At 42.3% G+C, this 20,808-nt stretch overlaps 1 protein-coding gene across 2 annotated transcripts in view; it reads left to right on the top strand.

Annotated features, from left to right (window-relative positions):
• LOC115518369 (cat eye syndrome critical region protein 2) overlaps positions 1-17,603 on the top strand; it is an 80,841-nt gene extending 63,238 nt beyond the window's left edge. For both annotated transcript variants that reach the window (XM_032593878.1, XM_030321837.1), the window contains 3 exons: positions 8,147-9,566; positions 11,750-11,861; positions 12,610-17,603. In XM_032593878.1, coding sequence (XP_032449769.1) covers positions 8,147-9,566; positions 11,750-11,861; positions 12,610-12,615 — 1,538 coding nt within the window. In that variant the 3' untranslated portion in view covers positions 12,616-17,603. The remainder of the gene's footprint in view (positions 1-8,146; positions 9,567-11,749; positions 11,862-12,609) is intronic.
• The last annotated feature ends 3,205 nt before the right edge of the window (positions 17,604-20,808 follow it).

Raw genomic sequence — 20,808 nt, 5'->3', positions numbered from 1 at the left:
TGTTGACGAGACTGTCTTTTTCCCATTGTGTATTCTTGCCTCCTTTGTCAAAGATTAATTGGCCATATAATTGTGGGTTTATTTCTGGGCTCTCTGTTTTGTTTTCGATCTATATGACTTTTTCTGTGCCAGTACCATTCTGTTTTGATTATTACAACTTTGTAGTATAGCTTGATACCTGGGATTGGGACACCTCCAGCTTTGTTTTTCTTTTTCAAGATCACTTTGGCTATTTGGGGTCTTTTGTGGTTCCATACAAATGTTAGGATTATTTTTTCTAGTTCTGTGAAAAATGCTGTTAGTGTTTTGATAGGGATTGCATTAAATGTGTAGATTGCTTTGGGTGGCATGGACATTTTAACAATATCTGTTTTTCTAATCCGTTGGCATGGAATGTCTTTCCATTTGTGTCATCTTCAGTTTCTTTCATCAGTGTTTTATAGTTTTCAGAGTTTAGACCTTTCACCTCCTTGGCTAAAGTTTCTTCCTAGGTATTTTATTACTTTTGGTAAAATTGTAAATGGGAGTTTTTTTCTTATTTTCTCTTTCTACTACTAGTGTATAGAAATTGAACAGATTTATGTATATTGATTTTTGTACTTGTGACTTTATTGAAGTCATTTATGGTTGTAGTAGTTTTTGGTGGAGTGTTTAGTGTTTTCTATATGTAGTATCATGTCATCTGGAAGTAATAAAAGTTTTCCATTTTCCATACCAGTTTGGATGCCTTTTATTTCTTTTTGTTGTCTGATTGCTGTGGCTAGAACTTCCAGTACTCTGTTGAATAAAGGTACTGCTGAAAGTGGACATTCTTTTCTTCTTCCTTATCTTAGGAAAAAGCTCTCAATTTTTCAGCATTGAGTGTGATGTTAGCTATGAGTTTTTAATATGTGGCCTTTATTATATTGAGGTATGTTCCCTCTAAACCTACTTTGTTGAAGGTTTTTTATCATGAATGGGTTTTGTACTTTGTCGAATGTTTTTTCTGCATCAATTGAAATGATCACATATTTTTAATCCTTTCTCTTGTTGAGGTGATGTATCATGTTGATTAATTTGCCCTTGCATCCTAGGAATAAATCCCACTTGATCATGGTGAATGATTTTTTTTAGTGTATTGTTGTGTTTGGTTTGTTGAACATTTTTGTGTCTTCGTTCATCACAGATACTGGCCTATAGGTCTCTTGTTTTTGTTTGTTTGTTTTGTTTCTGTTGTTTTGTTTTGGTTTTTTTGGTAGTATCTTTATCCGGTGTTGGTATCAGGGTAATGTTGGTCTTGTAGTATGAATTTGGCAGCTATCCTTCGTCTTCTATCTTCCAGAATAGTTTGAGAAGAATAGGTATTAACTTGTCTTTAAATGTTTGGTAGAATTCACCTTTAAAGCTGTCTGGTCCTGGACTTTTGTTTGTTGGAAGTTTTTTGATTATTGACTCTATTTGCTGGAAATGGCCTGTTCAAATTTTCCATTTCTTCCTGATTCAGTTTTGTTAGGTTATGTTTCTAGTAATTTATCCATTTCTTCTTGGTTGTTCAATTTGTTGGCATATAATTTTTCATAATCTCTTATAATCCTTTGTATTTCTGTGGTGTTGGTTGTTATTTCTCTCTCTCTCTCTCTCTCTCTCTCTCTCTCTCTCTTTTTGAGTTTGGCTAAAGATTTGTCAATTTCATTGATCTTTTCAAAGAACCAGCTCCTGGTTTCATCTACTATATTGTTTTTTTAGTTTCTATTTTGTTTGTTTCTCCTTTAATCTTTATTGTTTTCTTCTACTGGTTTGGGCTTTATTCTTTTTCTAGCTCCTTTAGGTATGAGGCTAGGTTGTTTATTTGAGATTTTTCTTTTTGAGGTAGACCTACATTGCTATAAACATCCCTCTTTTTTTTTTTTTTTTTTTTTTTTAATGTTTATTTACTTTTGAGAAAATGTGCAAATGAGCAGGAGAGGACCAGAGAGGGAGACCAAGGATCTGAAGCGGGCTCTGTGCTGATAGTGGAGGCCTGGTATTGGGCTCAATCTCACAAACTGTGAGATCATGACCTGAGCCAAAGTTGTATGCTTAACCGACTAAGTCACCCAGGTGCCCCTAAACATCCCTCTTTGGAATAGTTTTTGCTATATCCAAAAGATTTTGGACTGTAGTATTTTCATTTGTCTCCATGTGTTTTTTGATTGCCTCTTTGATTTCTTGATTAACCCATTCATTCTTTAGTAATATGTTATTTAACTTTCATGTGTTCTTTCCAGATTTCTTGTGGTTGATTTCTACTTTCATGCCATTATGGTCAGAAAAGTTGCATGGTACAACTTCAGTCTTTTCAAATTTGTTGAGACTTGTTTTGTGGCCTGTCATGTGATCTGTTCTGGAGAATGTTCCATGTGCACTTGAAAAGAATGTGTATTCTGCCCTTTTAGGATGGAATTCTTTAGAATATATCTGGTAGATCCATATGGTCAAGTATGTCATTCAAAAAGCAACTGTTTCCTTGCTGATTTTCTGTTTCGATCTTTCTGTTCATGTAAGTGTGGTATTAAAGTCTCCTACTATTGGGGCACTTAGGTGACTTAGTTAAGCGCCTGACTCTGTTTCAGCCCAGGTCGTCATCTCACAGTTCGTGAGTTACAAGTCCCACATCCAGCTCTGTGCTGACAGTGCAGAGCCTGCTTTGGATCCTCTTTCTCCCGCTCTGCCCTTCCCCTGCTCTCACATGTGCACACTCTGTCTCTTTCCCTCCCTCCTAACTTCCCTCCCTCCCTCTCTCTCAAAATAAATTTTTTTTAATGTTTATTTTTGAAAGACAGAGTGTGAGCGGGGGAGGGACAGGGAGACAGGGAGACACAGAATCTGAAGCAGGCTCCAATCCAGGCTCCAAGCTGTCACCACAGAGCCTGACGCAGGGCTCAAACTCAAGAGCCATGAGATCATGACCTGAGCCAAAGTCAGCTCCCCAACTGACTGAGCCACCCAGGTACCCCTAAATAAATAAACTTTTAAAAATAAAATAGGGGTGCCTGGGTGGCTCAGTTGGTTAAGCGTCCGACTCTTGATTTCAAATCGGGTCATGATCTCACAGTTCATGAGTTCGAGCCCCAATGGGGCTCTGCGCTGACAGCATGGAACCTGCTTCAGATTCTCTCCCATCTTTCTGCCCCTCCCCTCCTCATGCCTTCTTTCTCAAAATAAATAAACTTTAAAAAGTTTATGTTAAAAATAATAAAGTCTCCTATTATTCCTAGTGATTACTTCCTTATGTTTGTTATTAGTTGCTTTATGTATTTGGGTGCTGCCATGTTAAGTGCATAAATATTTACAGTTGCTGTTTCTTGTTGAATCTGTCCCTTACTGATTATGTAGTGTCCTTTGTCTCTTGTTATTAATAGTCTTTGTTTAAAGTCTGTTTTGTCTGATACAAGTATTGCTACCTGGGCTTTCTTCTGGCATTCATTTGCATGATAAAGGCTTCTCCTTCCCTTCACTTTCAATCTGTGGGTGTTTTTCAGTCTGAAATGAGTCTCTTATAGGCTGCATATCGATGGGTTTTGTTTTTGTTTTTGTTTTTGTTTTTTTAATCCATTCCATCACCCTGTCTTTTGATTGGAATGTTTAGCCCATTTACATTCAAGGTAATATGTAGGTATGTACATATTGCTATTTTGTTACTTGTTTTATGAATGTTTTTGTAGATCCCTGTTCCACTGTTCCTTCTCTTGCTCTCTTCTGTCATGACTTAGTGCCTTTCTGTAGTGATAATAGTTGGATTCCTTTCTCTTTATTTTTTGCATATTAGTTGCCAGTTTTTGATCTGTGATTACCATTATGTATGTATGTATATGTATATATATATATTTGTATGTGTATTCATATACATTCGCCATCTTCTGCATATAATATGTAAGTTGATGGTCACTTACGTTTGAACCTATTCTTAACTCCCACCATCCCACTCCCAGGTTTTAGGTATATCCTATCATACTTTCTATCCTTTTATTTGTAAATCACTTGACTGATTTTTATAAATATACTTAATTTTACTGCTTTTGTGCTTCCTACCTTTTTTACTCCTGCTTATGGTCTTTCCTTTCCACTCAGTCCCCTTTAACATTTCTCATAGGGCTGGTGTAGTGGTCATGAATTCCTTTATTTATTTATTTATTTACTTTTTTGGGGGGTCTGGGAAACTCTCCTATTATGAATGAGAGCCTTGCTGAATAGAGTATTCTTGGTTGCTGTTTTTTTTTCTTTCAGAACTTTGAATACATTATACCACTCCCTCTGGCCTGCAAAATTTCTGCTAAAAAATGAGCTGAAACAGGGTTTCCCTTGTATGTAACAGTTTTCTTTTCTCTTGCTACTTTTAAAATTTGTTCTTGGGGCACCTGGGTGGCTCAGTCAGTTAAGCCTCTGACTTTAGCTCAGGTCATGATCTCACAGTCCATTAGTTCAAGCCCCACATGGGGCTCTGTGCTGACAGTTCAGAGCCTGGAGCTGGATTCAGATTCTGTGTCTCCCTTTCTTTCTGCCCCTCCCCCACTCACACTCTGTCTCTGTCTCTCAAAAATGAATAAATGCTAAAAATTTTGGGGAGGGGGTGCCTGGATGGCTCAGTCGCTTAAGCATCCAACTTCGGTTCAGGTCATGATCTCGCGATTTGTGAGTTCGAGCCCTGCTTCAGGCTCTGTGCTGACAGCTCAGAGCCTGGAGCCTGCTTCAGATTCTGTGCCCATCTCCCTGCCCCTCCCATACTCATGCTCTGTCTCTCAATAATAAGTAAACGTTAAAAATTTTTAAAAAAAATTTTTTTAACTTGCTCTTTATTACTACATTTTTGTCATTTTAATTCCTGTGTGTGTCTTCGTGTGAACCTCCTTGGGTTGATTTTGTTGAGGACTCGCTATGCTTCCTAGATCTAAATTTCTGCTTCCTTCCCCAGATTCAGGAAGTTTTCAGCCATTATTTCTTCAAATAAATTTTCTGCCCCCTTTTCTCTCTCTTCTGAGATCCATACACTTGTTGTCACTGAGTTCCCTAAATCTTTTTTTTTTCTTTTTTTTTTTGCCTGTGAAGCTTGATTGCTTTCCACTACTTGGTCCTCCCAGTCACTGATTTTTTCTTCTGCTTCCTCTAGTCTGTCTGTTTATTCCCTCTAGTGTATTTTTAATTTCAGTTATTGAGTTCTTCATCTCTGATTTGTTTTGTTTTGTTTTGTTTTGTTTTCTGTTTGTTGAGAGTTTCACTGAAGAGTTCCACTCCTTTCTAACTTGAGTATCTTTATGACCATTACTTTAAATTCTCTATTGAGCATATTACTTACCTGTTTCATTTAGCTCTCTTGCTGTGATTATGTCTTGCTTGGTTCTTTCCTTTGGGACATAGTCCTCTATGTCCTTGTTTTGTCTAACTCTGTGTTAGGAAAGTCAGCTATGTCTCCTGCTCTTAAAAATAGTGGCGTTGTGAAGAAGAGGTCCTGTAGTGCCCTTCAGTGCAGTGTCCCCTGTTCACCACGACCTAGCACTTTAGGGGTGTCTCCTATGTGTGTTGTGTGCACCCTGGTATTGTAGCTGAGCCACATTTGCCTTCATTCCAGTTGTGTGCAATGGCTCTCTTTGTCTTGGGTAAGGTTTGATCCCTGTGTTGTCAGTGGCCCAGTCTGGGGCTGCCTTGGGCTTGAGCTGAATCAATCCAGGCATTTGCTAGAGATGCGGTAGCACCAAACTGCTGGGCACTTTCCTTCTATTGTCCTCCGAGAAGCTTTCAGTGGTGGACTTGGCCTTCAGTCAGAACACCTGTCTTCCCCCAGCCCACTGCTAGGGCCATAGTCAGACTGGTATGTGTAGTTATCTTCCCCGTTCTCTGGGGCAGGAGGAGTCTCTTTGCAGTAGTGTTTGGCCTTGTTGGGGCTGCCTGTACCTTGCCAGGCTTGTGCCGTCACTTTGGATGGGCTCTGGCCAAGGGCATATTGGAGGGGCCAGGTCAACAGGGCAATGGGGTTAGGGCCCATACAGTTCCAGGAAGCTCCAAGCCAGTCCAATGCAGGAGGGAACTGCAGCTGCCCAGGAAAAGTTCACCTGGGCTTGGATGGAGTGTTTCTGCAGGAGAATGCTGGGGCTGGGCTCTTTGTTAGCAACCCAGGTAACAAGTATTGGCACTGCTCTGATTCCTACAGGTGTCCATCTATCTAGCCTTGGGCGGGTGAGACAATGTTGCCTTTCAACTCTTTTGTTCTTGGAGAGGTGTCCCAAAAATCCCTACCCTCTAGCATACACTCAAGATTAGTAAATAAATCTCCTTACCATATATATACACCAGGTCTTCAAACTGCTGCTTCTAAGCTTTATCTCAGTGGGGCTGTTTATGTTTGTTGTGCTGTCTCTTTTAAGGGCAGGGACTCTGCCCTCCTGTCTCTCCCAGAGCCAAGCCCGCTGATTTTTAGTTTCAGGTGTTAAGTCATCTGCCCCCACCCCCCCCTCCCCCCCCCCCCCCCCCCCCCCCCCCGTCCCAGATTGTTGGGCCTCTTTGGTTTTCAAAGCCAAATGTTATGGGAATTCATCTTCCCCATGTAATTTCCTTGTGCCTGGGGTGCCTCCCTTGGGGAACTGCTTCTCTCCTCTCTCTGTGTCTGCTGTATCCTTCCCTCCTGTGGACAGTCCTAGAGTCCATTTGACTCCTGTCAATACCTTTGTTCTTCCTACCCTCTTTGATGTGGCCCCTGCTCTACATATAGCTGTGGAGAGACTTTTCTTTCAGCCTTAAAGTCATTTTTTGGGTTATTGATACCAATCCTCCTACTCTGCCATCTTCCCCAAGTCAGACTTTTTAAAAGTGTTTCTTTTGAGGAGCATCTCAGTGGTTCAGTCAATTTGAGCATCTGACTTTAGCTCAGGTCATGATCTCACAGTTCATAAGCTTAAGTCCCTCATCAAGCTCTGTGCTGACAGCTTGGAGCCTGGAGCCTGCTTCAGATTCTGTGTCTCCCTCTCTTTCTACCCCTCCCTGCTTGTGCTCTTTCTGTCTCAAAAATAAACATTTTAAGAATTAACAAAAATAAAAAAAATAAATAAAAGTGTTTCTTTTGAGATAGGGCCTGCTTTGTGAAAACCAGCTCTAACAGAATTGTCTAATACTGATTTCACATGGAGTCTGGAAGAAGCTTTAGAAGTACAGTCCCTCTGGTGAAACTAGATAAGCCTATTTGTTAGTTGCCATGTTTTATGTTGATAAAATAATGATAAGTGTAGATTTAATTTTCATTGTATAGCTCCTGCCTTTGATTTTTGAAGACAGCATTATTAGTTCATTAGTTGACCAAGATTTTAGTCGGTCTTTAAAAGTTGTTATGAATCCTTAATCTTGTCTTTAAAATTTGTTACCAGAATTGTATTTTGATCCACCTGAGCAACAACTCTGTCCTGTTCAAAGGATTGTAATAGTAAGACCATATTTTTGGTTTGATACAATAGCAAGGTAAAGAATTCTGAATTTCTAATTAAGCATTTGAGTCTAGTAAATTAATTTATTTGGGTTTATTAAATTTCTGTAATGTGTTAAAGATGCCTTTCGAGTTTTATCCTGTAGGACATCTTGTTCTCAAGACATCCAGACAAGATATTTTCATTCATTCAGCAAATATCAATTGAGTCCCTTTGTTAAGCACTAAGAGTGGTAGGGAACAAAAGAAAGTCCCTGCTGCTGTGGAACTTGTGTTCTGAAGGGGCACAAGTCAGGGATCCAGCCCTCTTGATACATACCCATCATGTCCTCGTCCTTCTCATTGTATCTTATTGTATCTCCATATGTGACATGCATCTCTGTGGAATCCATGAGCCATGAATTATCTCCCCCTCACTTAGTGATCTGTGACCACACAGGAAGAGGGAAACAAGGACATCTCCATTCTTTGGCAGACTTTATGAGTAGCTGTAGAGGTGCTAGGTCTTACCTCTTGGTCTATAAGAGGGAGTTTGCAAGGACCTCAATATCATCATCCTTTCCAGGGACTCAATTTCTAGCTGAAGTTTCAATGGCCGCACATCTACCCCAACCCTATCTCTCCTTATCTGACAGCTTTCATGTTCTTTTTACTACTGACTCCATCAGTGTCATCATTTCAGCTACTGAATTACTATTTTGTTCTGTGTTTCACTTACAGCAGATCCCTTGCCTGGGCTTGAGGAGAAACCACCAAACATTGGTGGTTCAGAGGGCGTGTACCTCAAACAACTACCTCACCCTACACCTCCCTTGCAGACCGACTGTACCAGGCAGAGCTCACCACAAGAAAGGGAAACAGAGGGCCCAGAGCTCAAAAGCGACTCCTCAGATTCTGGAGACAACTGTAAAGCAACAAAGAACAAGAATACGTGGCCCTCAGAGAGCGGCTATACCAGCCCAGCCACTCAAGGATGTATGCGAGACCTCTCCACTCTGGCAGATAGAGGGGCTCTACCTGAAAATGGAGTAGTTGTTGAAGCATCCCCTTGTGGATCAGAGGGGAAGGGCCTTGGTGGTAGTGGTTCAGAAAAGCCACTCTGCCCCAGAGGTAAAACACTACAGGAAACCATGCCATGTGCAGGACAGAACCCAGCTACACCTCCCAACACAGACCCCAGTTTGATGGGAGGCACTGTAAGCCAGTTTTCTCCCTTGTACATGCCCAGCCTGGAATACCCAAATTCAGCTACCCATTACCACATCAGTCCAGGCCTGCAAGGTTTGGGCCCTGTGATGGGAAGTAAACCCTCAGTATCCCATCCTCAGCATTTTCCCCCTAGGGGCTTTCAATCTAGCAACCCTCATTCTGGAGTCTTTCCCCGGTATCGCCCCCACCAAGGAATGAGGTATTCCTACCAGTCACCACCTCAGCCTTCCTACCATCACTATCAGCGAACTCCTTATTATCCGTGTCCACAGGGCTTTTCTGACTGGCAGAGACATCTTCATCCCCCGGGAAGCCCAAGTGGGCTCCCACCTAATCCACCTCCCCCACCAAGGCCCCTCTTCTCAGATAAGAGCACCTTGGCTAATCTGCAAGGCTGTGAGACACTGAATGCTGCCTTAACTTCCCCAACCCAAATGGATGCAGTGGCTGCTAAAGTAGTCTCAGCTGATGGGCAGAATCCTGTTCCAGAGGAAGAAAAGCTGGATGAATCTATGGAGAGACCAGAGAGTCCCAAAGAATTTTTAGACCTGGACAACCATAATGCAGCTACCAAGCGACAGAGCTCATTGTCAGCCAACGAATATCTTTATGGAACTCCTCCACCTCTGAGTTCAGGGATGGGATTTGGTTCATCTACTTTCCAACCCCATGGTGTGATGCTACAGACAGGGCCTCCTTATACACCTCAGCGGCCAGCCAGTCATTTCCAGCCCAGAGCTTACTCCTCCCCTGTGGCTGCTCACCCACCTCACCATCCAGTGGCTGCCCAGCCCAACGGCCTCTCTCAGGAGGGCCCCATCTATCGCTGCCAGGAAGATGGCCTGGGTCACTTTCAAGCTGTAATGATGGAACAGATTGGCACTGGAAGTGGAATAAGGGGACCTTTCCAAGAAATGTACAGATCATCAGGGTAAGGTTACATTAGGTGGTTTTTGGGTTGTTTTTTTTTTTTTGTTTTTTGGGGTTTTTTTGTTTTTCTGAAAAAAGAAATAGATGTTAGTTTTGAAGAGCAAAATGACCTTAGGAATGACGATAAATGTTAGCAGTCTAGGTCCAAGAAAAACATGTGACTCATTGATAATTGAAGACTTAATGGAAGTACATCAGCCTTAGAGTCTGATTTTATCTTTGGCACTTTTTTTCCCTCGTGAAAGTGAATTCGCATTTAAATGACAGATTTTGACCCTGGAAACTTGATAGCTCCAGTTGAGAGCTATAGACAGGCGTCAATATGCTGCTAAGTTCAGATACTCTGACTAGGGTAAAATGGGTCTTTCTCAAATCCTGAGGTTATGGGATCACATGTAATGCTCAGGTTTTATCCCTTATGTGTCATTTCTTCTTAAAACAAGTCAAATACTGTCCCCATAAGAGTTCTTGCAAATAGTGATGAGGTGACCTATGATCCATGAAATTTTCAAATTAATAATATATAAAAGGTGGTTAAATGAAGTTGTTTATATAAAGTTATAAAGCCTAGGGGCACCTGGGTGGCCCAGTTGGTTAAATATCCAACTCGATTTCAGTCAGGTCATGATTTCAGAGTTCATGCGGTTGAGCCCGGAGTCAGGCTCCTCACTGAGGGTGGAAGGGTGGAGCCTGCTTAGGATTCTCTCTCTCTCTGCCTCTACCCCACTTGTTTTCTCGCTCTCTCTCAAAATACTTAAACTTAAAAAAAAAAAAAAAAATGAAGTTATGAAGCTTAATCTTAAAACCAATACCATCCAACTTAAAAACTAATGTGCCTCTCTTCAGTGCCAACCTAAGAAGACCTTACCTCCAAAACCTCTCCCCCATTTAACGTTGTTCCCTATTTGTTTTATGCCTCACTAAGTACATTATGTTTCTTTTCTTTGTCTTTTCTTTTAAACCATTGGGAAGTAAGTTGCAGACATCCTGACCCTTTCTCCCTAAATATGTCAGCATGCATCTGCTAAGAATAACGACATTTTCCTGGAGCACAATCTCAAACTATTTTCACACCCAAGGAAAATAACACTAATAGTATTTAATACAGAGTTCTTACTTAATTTCTCCAGTTGTCCTCAAAATATCTTTAAAAAAAAATTTTTTTTAATGTTTATTTGTTATTGAGAGAGAGAGAGCATGAGCAGGGGAGGGGCAGAGAGAGGAGGAGACACAGAATCCGAAACAGGCTCCAGGCTCTGAGCTGTCAGCACAGAGCCCAATGCGGGGCTCAAACCCACAGACCGTGAGATCATGACCTGAGCTGCAGTCGGATGCTCAACCGACTGAGCCACCCAGGCGCCCCTCAAAATATCTTTTAAAACTACATTTCTTGGGGCACCTGAGTGGTTCAGTTAGTTAAGTGTCTTACTTCAGCTCAGGTCATGATCTCAAGGTTCATGAGTTCGAACCCCACAACGGGCACTGTGCTGATGCTCAGAGCCTGCTGCCTGCTTCAGATTCTCCCTCTCTCTCTCTCTCTCTCTCTGTCTCTCTGCCCCTCCTCCTGCTCACGCTCTGTCATTCTCGAAAAATAAAACATTGAAGCTACATTTCTTTGTTTTATTTTTTTTTCCCATCCAGGATTCATTTAAGGTTAATGTATATGTTTGGTTGCTATGTCTGTTTAATCTCTTAGTTTGAGACATTTATGCTATCATTGTTTTGTTTTCTTTTGTTTTTCAAAGACTCCAGGCTAGTTCTCATGTAGACTGTCCCAATCTCTGGATTCTTCTCATTGTTTCCTCATGTTTGGAGTCCAATTAAACATTTGTCAAGAACACTACATAGGTGGTGTCATGTACTTACTTTTTTTTTTAAGTTGGCTTCACACCCAGCATGGAGCCCAACATCATGCTTGAACTCAACCCTGAGATCAAGATCTGAGCTGAGATCAAGGGTGGGATGCTTAACCGACTGAGCCACCTAGGTGCCCCAGTGTCATATACTTCTTATTGCATCTTATCTGGAGGCACACGATGGCACTTTGTCCCAGTATTGATTTCAAGTTTGATTACCTAGATAATTAAGGCAGTATCTGCCAGATTTTTGTGATTAAAGTGTCTCTTTTCATTTTTAATTAATGTGTCTTCATTAATTCTTAACTATGCTTTCTTGTGGCTACAGAATGCAAATGCATCCGGTCCAGTCACAGTCCTCGTTCCCAAAGACCCCAGCACCAGCAACGTCACAGGAAGAGCTGCCACCACATAAACCCCCAACACTTCCTCTTGATCAGGTAAAAATTACCAGCAATTAGAATTTTTGTTATTCTTCGAGGTGGCAGGGAATAGTTTATTGTGAATTTGTTGTGATTCTGAAAAAATCTTTTAAGGTGTTCTGGGAAGTGCTTCATGTCCTACTGGCAGCCAAGTAAAAAGGGCCCCTTGGGCCCTGTGCTCCAAGTAGATTCAGTGGTGGGAAAAGCCAGGAGAAGATGACCTCAGAAGTAGCTCCTGTGCTGTCTCCGTATGTTCCTTTTTTCTGTCCTTGTGGTAACCAGCTATTTGGGGTTGTTTAAGCCTCATGTTTCCTAACTGGCCACTAGCATTTATTTTGATAAGATAGCTTTGTTTTTTTTTTATTCTACCAATTTCATCTTAGAGAGACTGGTTAGTCCAGTTTTAAAAGAACTGTAGCTACCTTCAAGTGCTGCTTTTCTGCCAGGCACCGTGCTAAGGGTTTCTGCATGCGGCATCTCATTTAATCTCTTTCTTGACTGCCGTGAATTAATTATCTTCACCGACATCAGTTCCATTCCCTAATGTGCAAGAAATCCCACAGCTCCTGAGTGACGAGGTTGGGGTCTGGATCAGGAGGTCCAGAATTTTAGATCCCACCCTCCAGAAGTAAACTGTGATGGCTGAAACCAAAACCAAGCCATTTTTCAGGTGGAGAGGAATGTGTACAGCTCTTCAGCTTACTTAATTTTTTTAAACAATACAGCTGTCAATTTTGTTTACACTGTCTTTATTTGCTTCTCTCAGAGCTAGTCCAAGGAGGAAATAAACCCCAAGGAAACAGAAAGCTGCGCATGAAGACTGGAACATGGAGAATTTAGGGGAACGGTCCCTGCCCATCTCTGTTCCTGTTCCCCCGCCACACCCCTTCACAGTGCATCACTCGTGCCATCCAAGAGCTGGAGCCATTCCCAGAGTCCTAGACTAACACCAGCTTGCAGCGGTCCTTGGGCAGGGATCTTTGCATGGCTGATAGTTAAAAACAGATGAACTGAAATTAGTGACAGCTTTTCTAAGTCCTGAGACTCTTTTTTCAGGGAAGATCATCCTAAACTTGGGGGAGGGGTCATACTTATGAATGGAGTGGTGCTTGTAAACTTTCATGAGCAGCTAAACTCAGGTATATATTTGGGGAAGGGACTACTCGTAGTATTAATGTGTTTGGAGCTGGGTCCAGTTTACAGAATTTTCATGTTGCCTTTTAAAAATAATTTTTGTTGTTGGTGGTGAATGTATTGTACATAAAGTGGGAAGGGTGGGTGGGGGTGTGGAAGAAATGGAAGTCCTAACTATGGTGGGCACGCAGCACTAGAGTGATCCTCATTTGTTTACAATCATATCACACTGAATACTTTCAGGAGCTGGAGAAGAGGGTAGGGTAAATTTACTCTTGTAAAATGTCACTATTTCCTCAGTGGCTAGCAGTCCTTTGTTAGCTAAAGGCCTTCTTTCCGATCAGCCGTAGAGGGTACCATTGCACTACACCCTGGTTGTGGGCTTTCTCCATTGGAAGGCAGAGTGCTCTCAGATGTTCTACCAGGAGCGTCTCCCCACAAGACTGGCTTCCCTCTCATCCAGTGGCCTAAATCCTGGATTTCAGAGAGCAGTGCCCTTCCTGATTTGCCACCAGCCCTACCAGATAGTTGTAAACCAATATCAGGAATTGGGATCACTAGAGTGTTTTGCTTATTAAAATACAAAATGAATCATCCTCGTCACAGACCTGCTGGGACTGTGATCTGGTAGGCATCACACAAAGCTTTCTGACACGAATCACATTTTGTGGAAGTGACTACTCAGGTTTGTATATGTTAGTACAATAAAGAAATTGCACAGTTTTGAATAGGAAAAATGTATTCTATAGATTTACAGGTTGAATTTAGGAATATCTCGGTATATATAGGTTTTATTCATTTTAAGTGAATCATAGTAAGATAAGTCATGGTGATTTAAAATAGCTTTCAGGAACAAGTTCTTGGAAATCATTTGTCATACCTGTGATAGGAAACAATTTTACAGTATTAAATTACTTTGTTACAGTTTTAGAAGTGAATTACACTGGATTGTCCCTGGTTAGCATTCTATATTTGATTTTAGCTGAGATGCCACCAAAGTTAGGACTCCTATGTTTTAAACTTTTGAATATCCCACAAAGAAAAAAATAAGACTAAGGAAAAATGCCCTGAAATTACAAGTTTTTGTAAAGAATAGCATATTTTTAAGCATGCCTTTGGGATAGTAGAAAAGCTTCCATATATTATTAATCTGCCCTAGTTTCTTACAAATTCAGCCTTGTGAGGGGCCAGTAGAATCTTTTCCCTCCAATTCCAGCATCATTGATGAAACGTGGAGCCAACATGTTTAAAGTTTGCTAAGCGTGTGCTATCAGGAAGAGAAACAAATTGGAAATAATCCATGTTATACCGATGGAAACCCAAGATACCAGCTCTAGTGTAATGGAGACTCATAAAAATAAGGGAATGCTTTTGACCTGGCGTTGTGGCTCACAGCTCAGGTAGGATTAAGAGTTGCATAGGGAACACAGGGAGCCTTTAAGATACAATGCACAAAAATACAAGTTTTTCTCTAATAGACTTCAATTTTAAATTTGATGTACTTTTATGTGGAATGAGTTTTGAGCCTGTGTTCTCATTTGATCCTAATTCTTGTTAGCTATCACTGGCATAATCTGGTTTGGAGGAGTGAAGAGGTCAGCCTTATCCCTGTAGGAAGAACAGATTCCATGTTAGCCCCTAAGCTAGTGTAAGCTAGCATGGCCGAAGCATTACCTCTTCTGTTTTTGTGTTTGTGTAGAAGCAGGGAGGAGAGAAAGACCAACTGGTCTTGACAGCTGGTTTGGGTCTGTTTAGAGCTGGTCTAGGCCCAGAGCCTTGTGCTGGTGACAGCCTTTCTCTTTTTGCATGAAAGCTGGTTTGGGTGAGAGGCCTCTGGCTGCTGTATAACTGGGAGCACAGTGAGCACAGGGTCTGTTCCCCTGGCACCAAAGTTGGAGGCATTGCTTTGTGCTGAATGACCCTGGGGCGTGGGTAGGAGCGGACCATAAGCAATAGTTGGGTTGATTTGTTCCCTTTCCTTCCACCCACTCAAGGTAACCTTTTCTCCACACTCCCCCAGCCCCTCACCCCCTGTTCTCTGTTGCTAGAAGCTGTGAACAATATAGGAAGAAATCCGTAAATTCTTATATCCTTAACCTCCCTTCTCAGTATGTAGAGAGGTGAGAAGGTATTAAGGAAGAGTATCAAGGATTGAACTACTGTTTCATATCGTAACACTGGGAACAAGGGCAACAGCAAACTTGTCAGCCTTGTTGCATCCCATGTGGGAATTGGGTCATGCATTACAGGTCCCAGCACTTCAGCCCTTGTCTGGTATATCCTGAGCTTTTACTGGTCTTTGAAGTGCAGATCTACTAAAAGCAGTCAGGAGCTGAAAGATTGCAGGAACACATGTGACCGTTGAGCTGCTGTGAACCCCTGATCCGCAGGACCTCTTTCCTCGTCTTTCTCCTTTGGCACTTCTCTTCCCAAGTGTCTTAAGCAGATGCAAATGCATTTGCCATCTTCTCCATAATGGGGATGATGGTCATGTGATATGCTGTAACTAGAAAGTAGTGTGTGAGGAGGTCCTAAAAATGACCTTTCTCAGGCTAGAAGGACTTTCACACGGTGGGTCAGTGTGCTGGCTCTCAGCTCTCAGTAGTCTGCAGAAGGGGATAGCTGGGGTCCACGGGTAATGAGAATACTCTCACACCTGTTTGATTTGATAGTCATGGCTAGCCTTTATTAGACTTGTTAATAAGTTAGAATCTGTTTCCCTAAGACCCAAGAGAAATAAATGATCCAGAAAGAAAAGTAAAGCCTTTTGGAAGGTTTCTGTTTGGGTTTTTGTTTTTGTTTTCCATCAGAGTCTGTTCATTTAAAAAGTAGCTGTTGGCTAAAATTATGGTAGATGCATGTGAAGAGTAAATGAGGGCAAAATACGCAGATCCATAGAACTTTCCATCCCACTTTCTAAAAATAAAAGTAAAGCCACTCCACCTCTCCTTAATCACGTTGGTTTAGTTCTTCTGGCAGTGCACATGAGCTTGTTATTAAGGATTCTTTTTTCTCAGTGAGCCCAAGTCAAACTGCGCTCCAAAGGCAAAACTCTTTCATGCTCATCTTCATTTTTACATTTATTGAAAACCTCAAGACCCCATAGTATGTATGTGCCTTAGTTCACTCACACCTCAGCTTGAAATGTCATTGTGCCGTAGCTTAGCCCTCAGACCTTGGAAATGCTTCTCTTGACTAAGCATGTGGTGGTGTTATCCCGTGGCGTTTGTCTGCTGTGTAATTTTTCCTGCTAATTCCCATGGAGTCCAAGAGTATGTCCAAAACACATACTCCAAAACAAAGCGCTGTCCAAAACACGCAAAATCCCAGTGTTGCAGTCACCACAGATGTCAGAAACAAGCTTTTAATCCATACCACTAGGTTGAAATTTTTCCCTTTTTTTTTTTTTAATGGAAGTTCAAATCTATAAATAATAAACTGCTCTTAAGACCTAATCTGAATTTCACAGGAGGTCTTAACCCAGCAGTCCCAAGGCAAGGACAGTCACATAGTGTCAGAATCCTGTCATGCTTTCAAAGAAACTGTTTTCAAAGAAATGAAAGGCTTAGAGTTTTCTAGCATTATTGCTACCCCCTGCGTTGTGACCGAGTGTCAGTGCATTCGCCCCCTGCCAGATTCTGCATGGGCCTCCACTGAGGAAGTCAGCTCCATGTGCGTGTGAGTCAGGATTGTGCCACTGTCGGGGGTTCTGGGATGCAGGGTCCCTGTGGATAGCTCTCTGTTCAACACTCCAGTGAGGATACTGGGAATCTTGGCTGAGCATGCAGAGGCTTTTATTCCGGGGCTCACATCGCTGTCTAGGAACTGAGAATGTGATTGAGGCTTGCTGCATGAGAAGAAACCCCTTTTTCTTTTCTAGTGGGTTGGACTCTAACATGGAGCCTTAGGACACCCAGCCTTGCCCTGCTTTCCCATTGGGAAAACGGAACTTGAGTGAACACTTCTGCATCCCATCTCTCATATGAAGCTGTGACGCAAGCCTTAGCTCCAGGTTGCGTGTTCATCTGTCTCTGCTTTGTAGGCCTTTGCTAAACAGACATTAGTGAGGCTGTCTCCCCAGCTAGTCTTGGTCTCTCACTGTGTACCAGGGGACTGACTGAACCTTTATGTAGAAATACCTGAGAAGCAGCTGATTGTCCTGTGTTTTTGAAAAGGGTGGGATGGGGTTGGGAACAGGGGCGTGGATAATAAGTTATTGAAGTGCTGAACCCCGTTCAGTGTCCTCCGTGTGACCCCTTTCCCCTAGCTGGGACCTGGGTACCTCACTCTCCTGCCTTGCACACAGCTCCTGGGAGCCCAGGCCAGTCTCCACCAGCCTGCGGCACAGTGTCAGGGATTCTTTGCTCCTGCTGCAAAAGCCGTGAGAACTTTCCTGGCCAGTACTGGAAAGGGGAATGCTATTTATTTTTATATTGTGTATATTTTGTCGTGGTCTGCTGATTCCCTGTTTCACTGAGAGCGACACTTACCTCAATAGTTAGTTCGATATTGTGTGTTGGATAATTTTTTAAAAGAACTTTTTAAAAAGCTTTTTGATCCTCAGAGATCTGTAGATTTTATTTCCATATGAACTGGTTATTTTGTATAAAGTACATTCTTAAAATAGCAAGGCTCTGATATGTGTGAGTTGTGTGTGTCCGTGTGTCACTTTTATCATCGGGAAGGTTTGAACTAGGCCCCAACGCCACCACCCATCTCCCCTGGCTTCATCAAGACGGGCAGGCGGTGTTGGGGCAGACAGCAGAGTGTGCCCTGGGCAGGTGATGGCGGTGCATGCTCTGTGGAGAGCTTCATAACGGCACGAAAACTGGCAGTTCCACATGATGTCTGGGATACAGTACCCCCCCAGCCAGCCCCATCAACACCCACCTTGTTGCACCCACTCCCAATACCACCCACAGACCCCCAGCCCTTGGTACACACCTTTGACACACTTGTATACACTACTTTTGCTCTCCTTCCAAGATCTAGGGCAGCCTGGGGTCTGGCAGGCAGCTGTGTGTGAATTACAGGTGGTCCGAAGTGGGAGCTGCAAGGCTAGGTAAGCAGGGGCTCTTCTACCTGTTCTACCTTCCCGGTTCATTTAGGTTTTATTTCCAGTTCCTAGGAGGGTTTTTGTTACAGGGGAGAGGGAGAATAGATAAAAAGTGGCCACCTTGGGACAACTGACTGGCCCAGTCATGGAACATATGACTCATTCTCAGGGTCGTGAGTTTGAGCCCTACGTTGGTTATAGATTGCTTGAAAAAAAAGAACAAGGAAGCCATCTTAAAGTAGCTGTAATCCCAAAACCCCACAATTTCTGGACTGTTTTATCCTTACTTGGCCTTGTGAGTAATCTCATTCAGTAAAAATTCTACCACAAATAGTACCAGTTTCCAACTCTGTTGTTCACTCAGTTTTATCACTTTCCAGGACAGTGACAGATCTCTCTTGACCTCCCGATTATGTGGTATTAAGTTATCCCTATTGATCTATCATTATTGACTAACATATATTTGAGACTTCTATCCTGTCGACTGCTTTAAAACTGTACTTTCCAGGGGCGCCTGGGTGGCTCAGTCGGTTAAGCGGCTGACTTTGGCTCAGGTCACGATTTTGCGGTTCCTGAGTTTGAGCCCCACATCGGGCTCTGTGCTGACCGCTCAGAGCCTGGAGCCTGTTTCAGATTCTGTGTCTCCCTCTCTCTGACCCTGCCCCGTTCATGCTCTGTCTCTCTGTCTCAAAAATAAATAAATGTTAAAGAAAAAATAAATAAAAGTGTACCTTCCATAAAAAGTATTTTTCCTAGGGGCGCCTGGGTGGTTCAGTCAGTTGAGCGTCCGACCTTGGCTCAGTCATGATCTCTCAGTTTGAGTTCAAGCCCCGTGTCGGGCTCTGTGCTGACGGCTCGGAGCATGGAGCCTGCTTCGGATTCTGTGTCTCCCTCTCTCTCTGCCCCTCCCCCCTGCTCACGCTTTGTCTTTCTGGCTCTCAAAAATAAATAAACATTTAAAAATATTTTTCCTAAAAAATATTATATCAGTCACATTTTCTAGTTTAGTTGAATTTCCATATAATTTTTTTTCTTAATGTTTATTTATTTTTGAGAGAGAGAGACACAGAATCCAAAGCAGGCTTCAGGTTCTGAGCTGTCAGCCTGACACAGGGCTCAAACTCACAAACCATGAGATCATGACGTCACCCGAAGTCAGAAACTTAACCAACTAAACCACCCAGGCGCCCCTAATTTCCATATGATTTTTGAAGCAAAAAAAAAAAAAGCAACACCACCAACTTTAAGTGAAAATCATTAGTAAACCCCAGATTTGACATGATGCTGGTTAGATGTTTTGCAGTGTCTCCTTTTGCACTGGTGGGACAGGGTGGGTGGGCCACTCACTGCTCTGGCCTGGCTTCCTTTGTTGTCGTGGCAACTGTGACACTGACATGGTCTACATCTACTCCCAGTTCGTATTAGTATCACATCCTTACGATGCATGAAAAAACTAATTGCTGACTTCTGGATTCCTAACTGCAACCACTTTTGTGACCTGAATTCCTCACCAAGCAAAGGGTAAAATTCTTTGTTTCAGCTAATGATCGGGTTTAATTTACTTTGTAATAGGAACTTAGCTCTTAGCTTAGTGCCCCTAGAGTGTTCCCAGATTTATCTCCTTTGGATCAAAACAAAGTATCTTCCACAAGTGAACTGTGTTTCAAAATTTGATAAGTAGGCAGTGTTAATCCAGCTCTATTTTTGGAACTATGATTTGACATTAATGCTTATTAAACCCTATGTGTACATAAGTTACACAACAGTTATAATTGGTGAGCTGCTTACTTCAAATTGGAGCATGAAAAGAAAGCCGGCAGGGCAAGATTTAGGGAAAACGAAGGAAGTCACAAATTGTCCATGAGGATTAGTCTCAAAACTCTGTGGAACTTTCCTTTTTGACATTTGGAAACATCCAAAGTGCTTCTCTTGTTAAGTGTTAGTGTCTTATGTCTCTAAACCAATTCCTGTCATTGGGGAAGGAAAGTATCTTAATTATATAAACAAGTAGCCCCTATAGGGTTCAGTTTTGTCATAATCTACACTCTCTGGGAGTGGTATTAACAGAATGGAGAAAATAACCCACAGTTGGACTCTTTTGGAAGTCAACCTTCACCCTTTAATCTAACTAGAGGTGAAAGGCCTATGTCAGTAAACTGTTGTGCAAGGGGTACCTTTGGAAAAAGTGTCATTGGACCTTTTCTCCCCGAGGCTGGATTCTAGACCAACTGGGAATGAGGCAGAGCTCTGAGTGTCCAGACTGCTGTAGCCTGCACTGTCCCCTCCCCCATGGGATTCTCTGTAGATTGGCCATGCAGGTCTGTTTCCCTGGCCTCATGATTTTCCCTTGGGTTTTTTAATGGAGAACATCTGTGTGTGTTTTAGTCCCCTCTTTGCTTACCAATGCTCACTCTAGTTTCCTTAGGCAATTTTCACGAAAACCTTCAGTGTAAGATGGACTGTGAAATACCAGCCAAGGAGGCAGCTGGAAAATCCCCAGATTTGGCTATTGTGTGCTGAAATCCCAGCCCCCTTCTGTTTCCATGACCTGCATATAAATTCAGGTCCCCTTGAGAAGTCTTCAGGTTTGGAAAAGCACTACCTGCTCCTAGAATCTTGGATTTGAACCTCATTTTGGACAGCGAATGACAAGAAAGGAGTAACTCTATTCTAGCCAGTTCACGCTAGATAGAATTTTTTAACAAAGTGGAGTCAGTTCCTCGGATTGGATTCAAGGTTTTTGCTTTGGGGAGGAATTGAGTCCACAGTAGGAAG

This window comes from Lynx canadensis, chromosome B4, assembly GCF_007474595.2.
Source record: "Lynx canadensis isolate LIC74 chromosome B4, mLynCan4.pri.v2, whole genome shotgun sequence".
Lineage (NCBI taxonomy): Eukaryota > Metazoa > Chordata > Mammalia > Carnivora > Felidae > Lynx > Lynx canadensis.
Note: the sequence above shows the minus strand (reverse complement) of the source record. Positions and strands in the feature narration are given on the sequence as shown.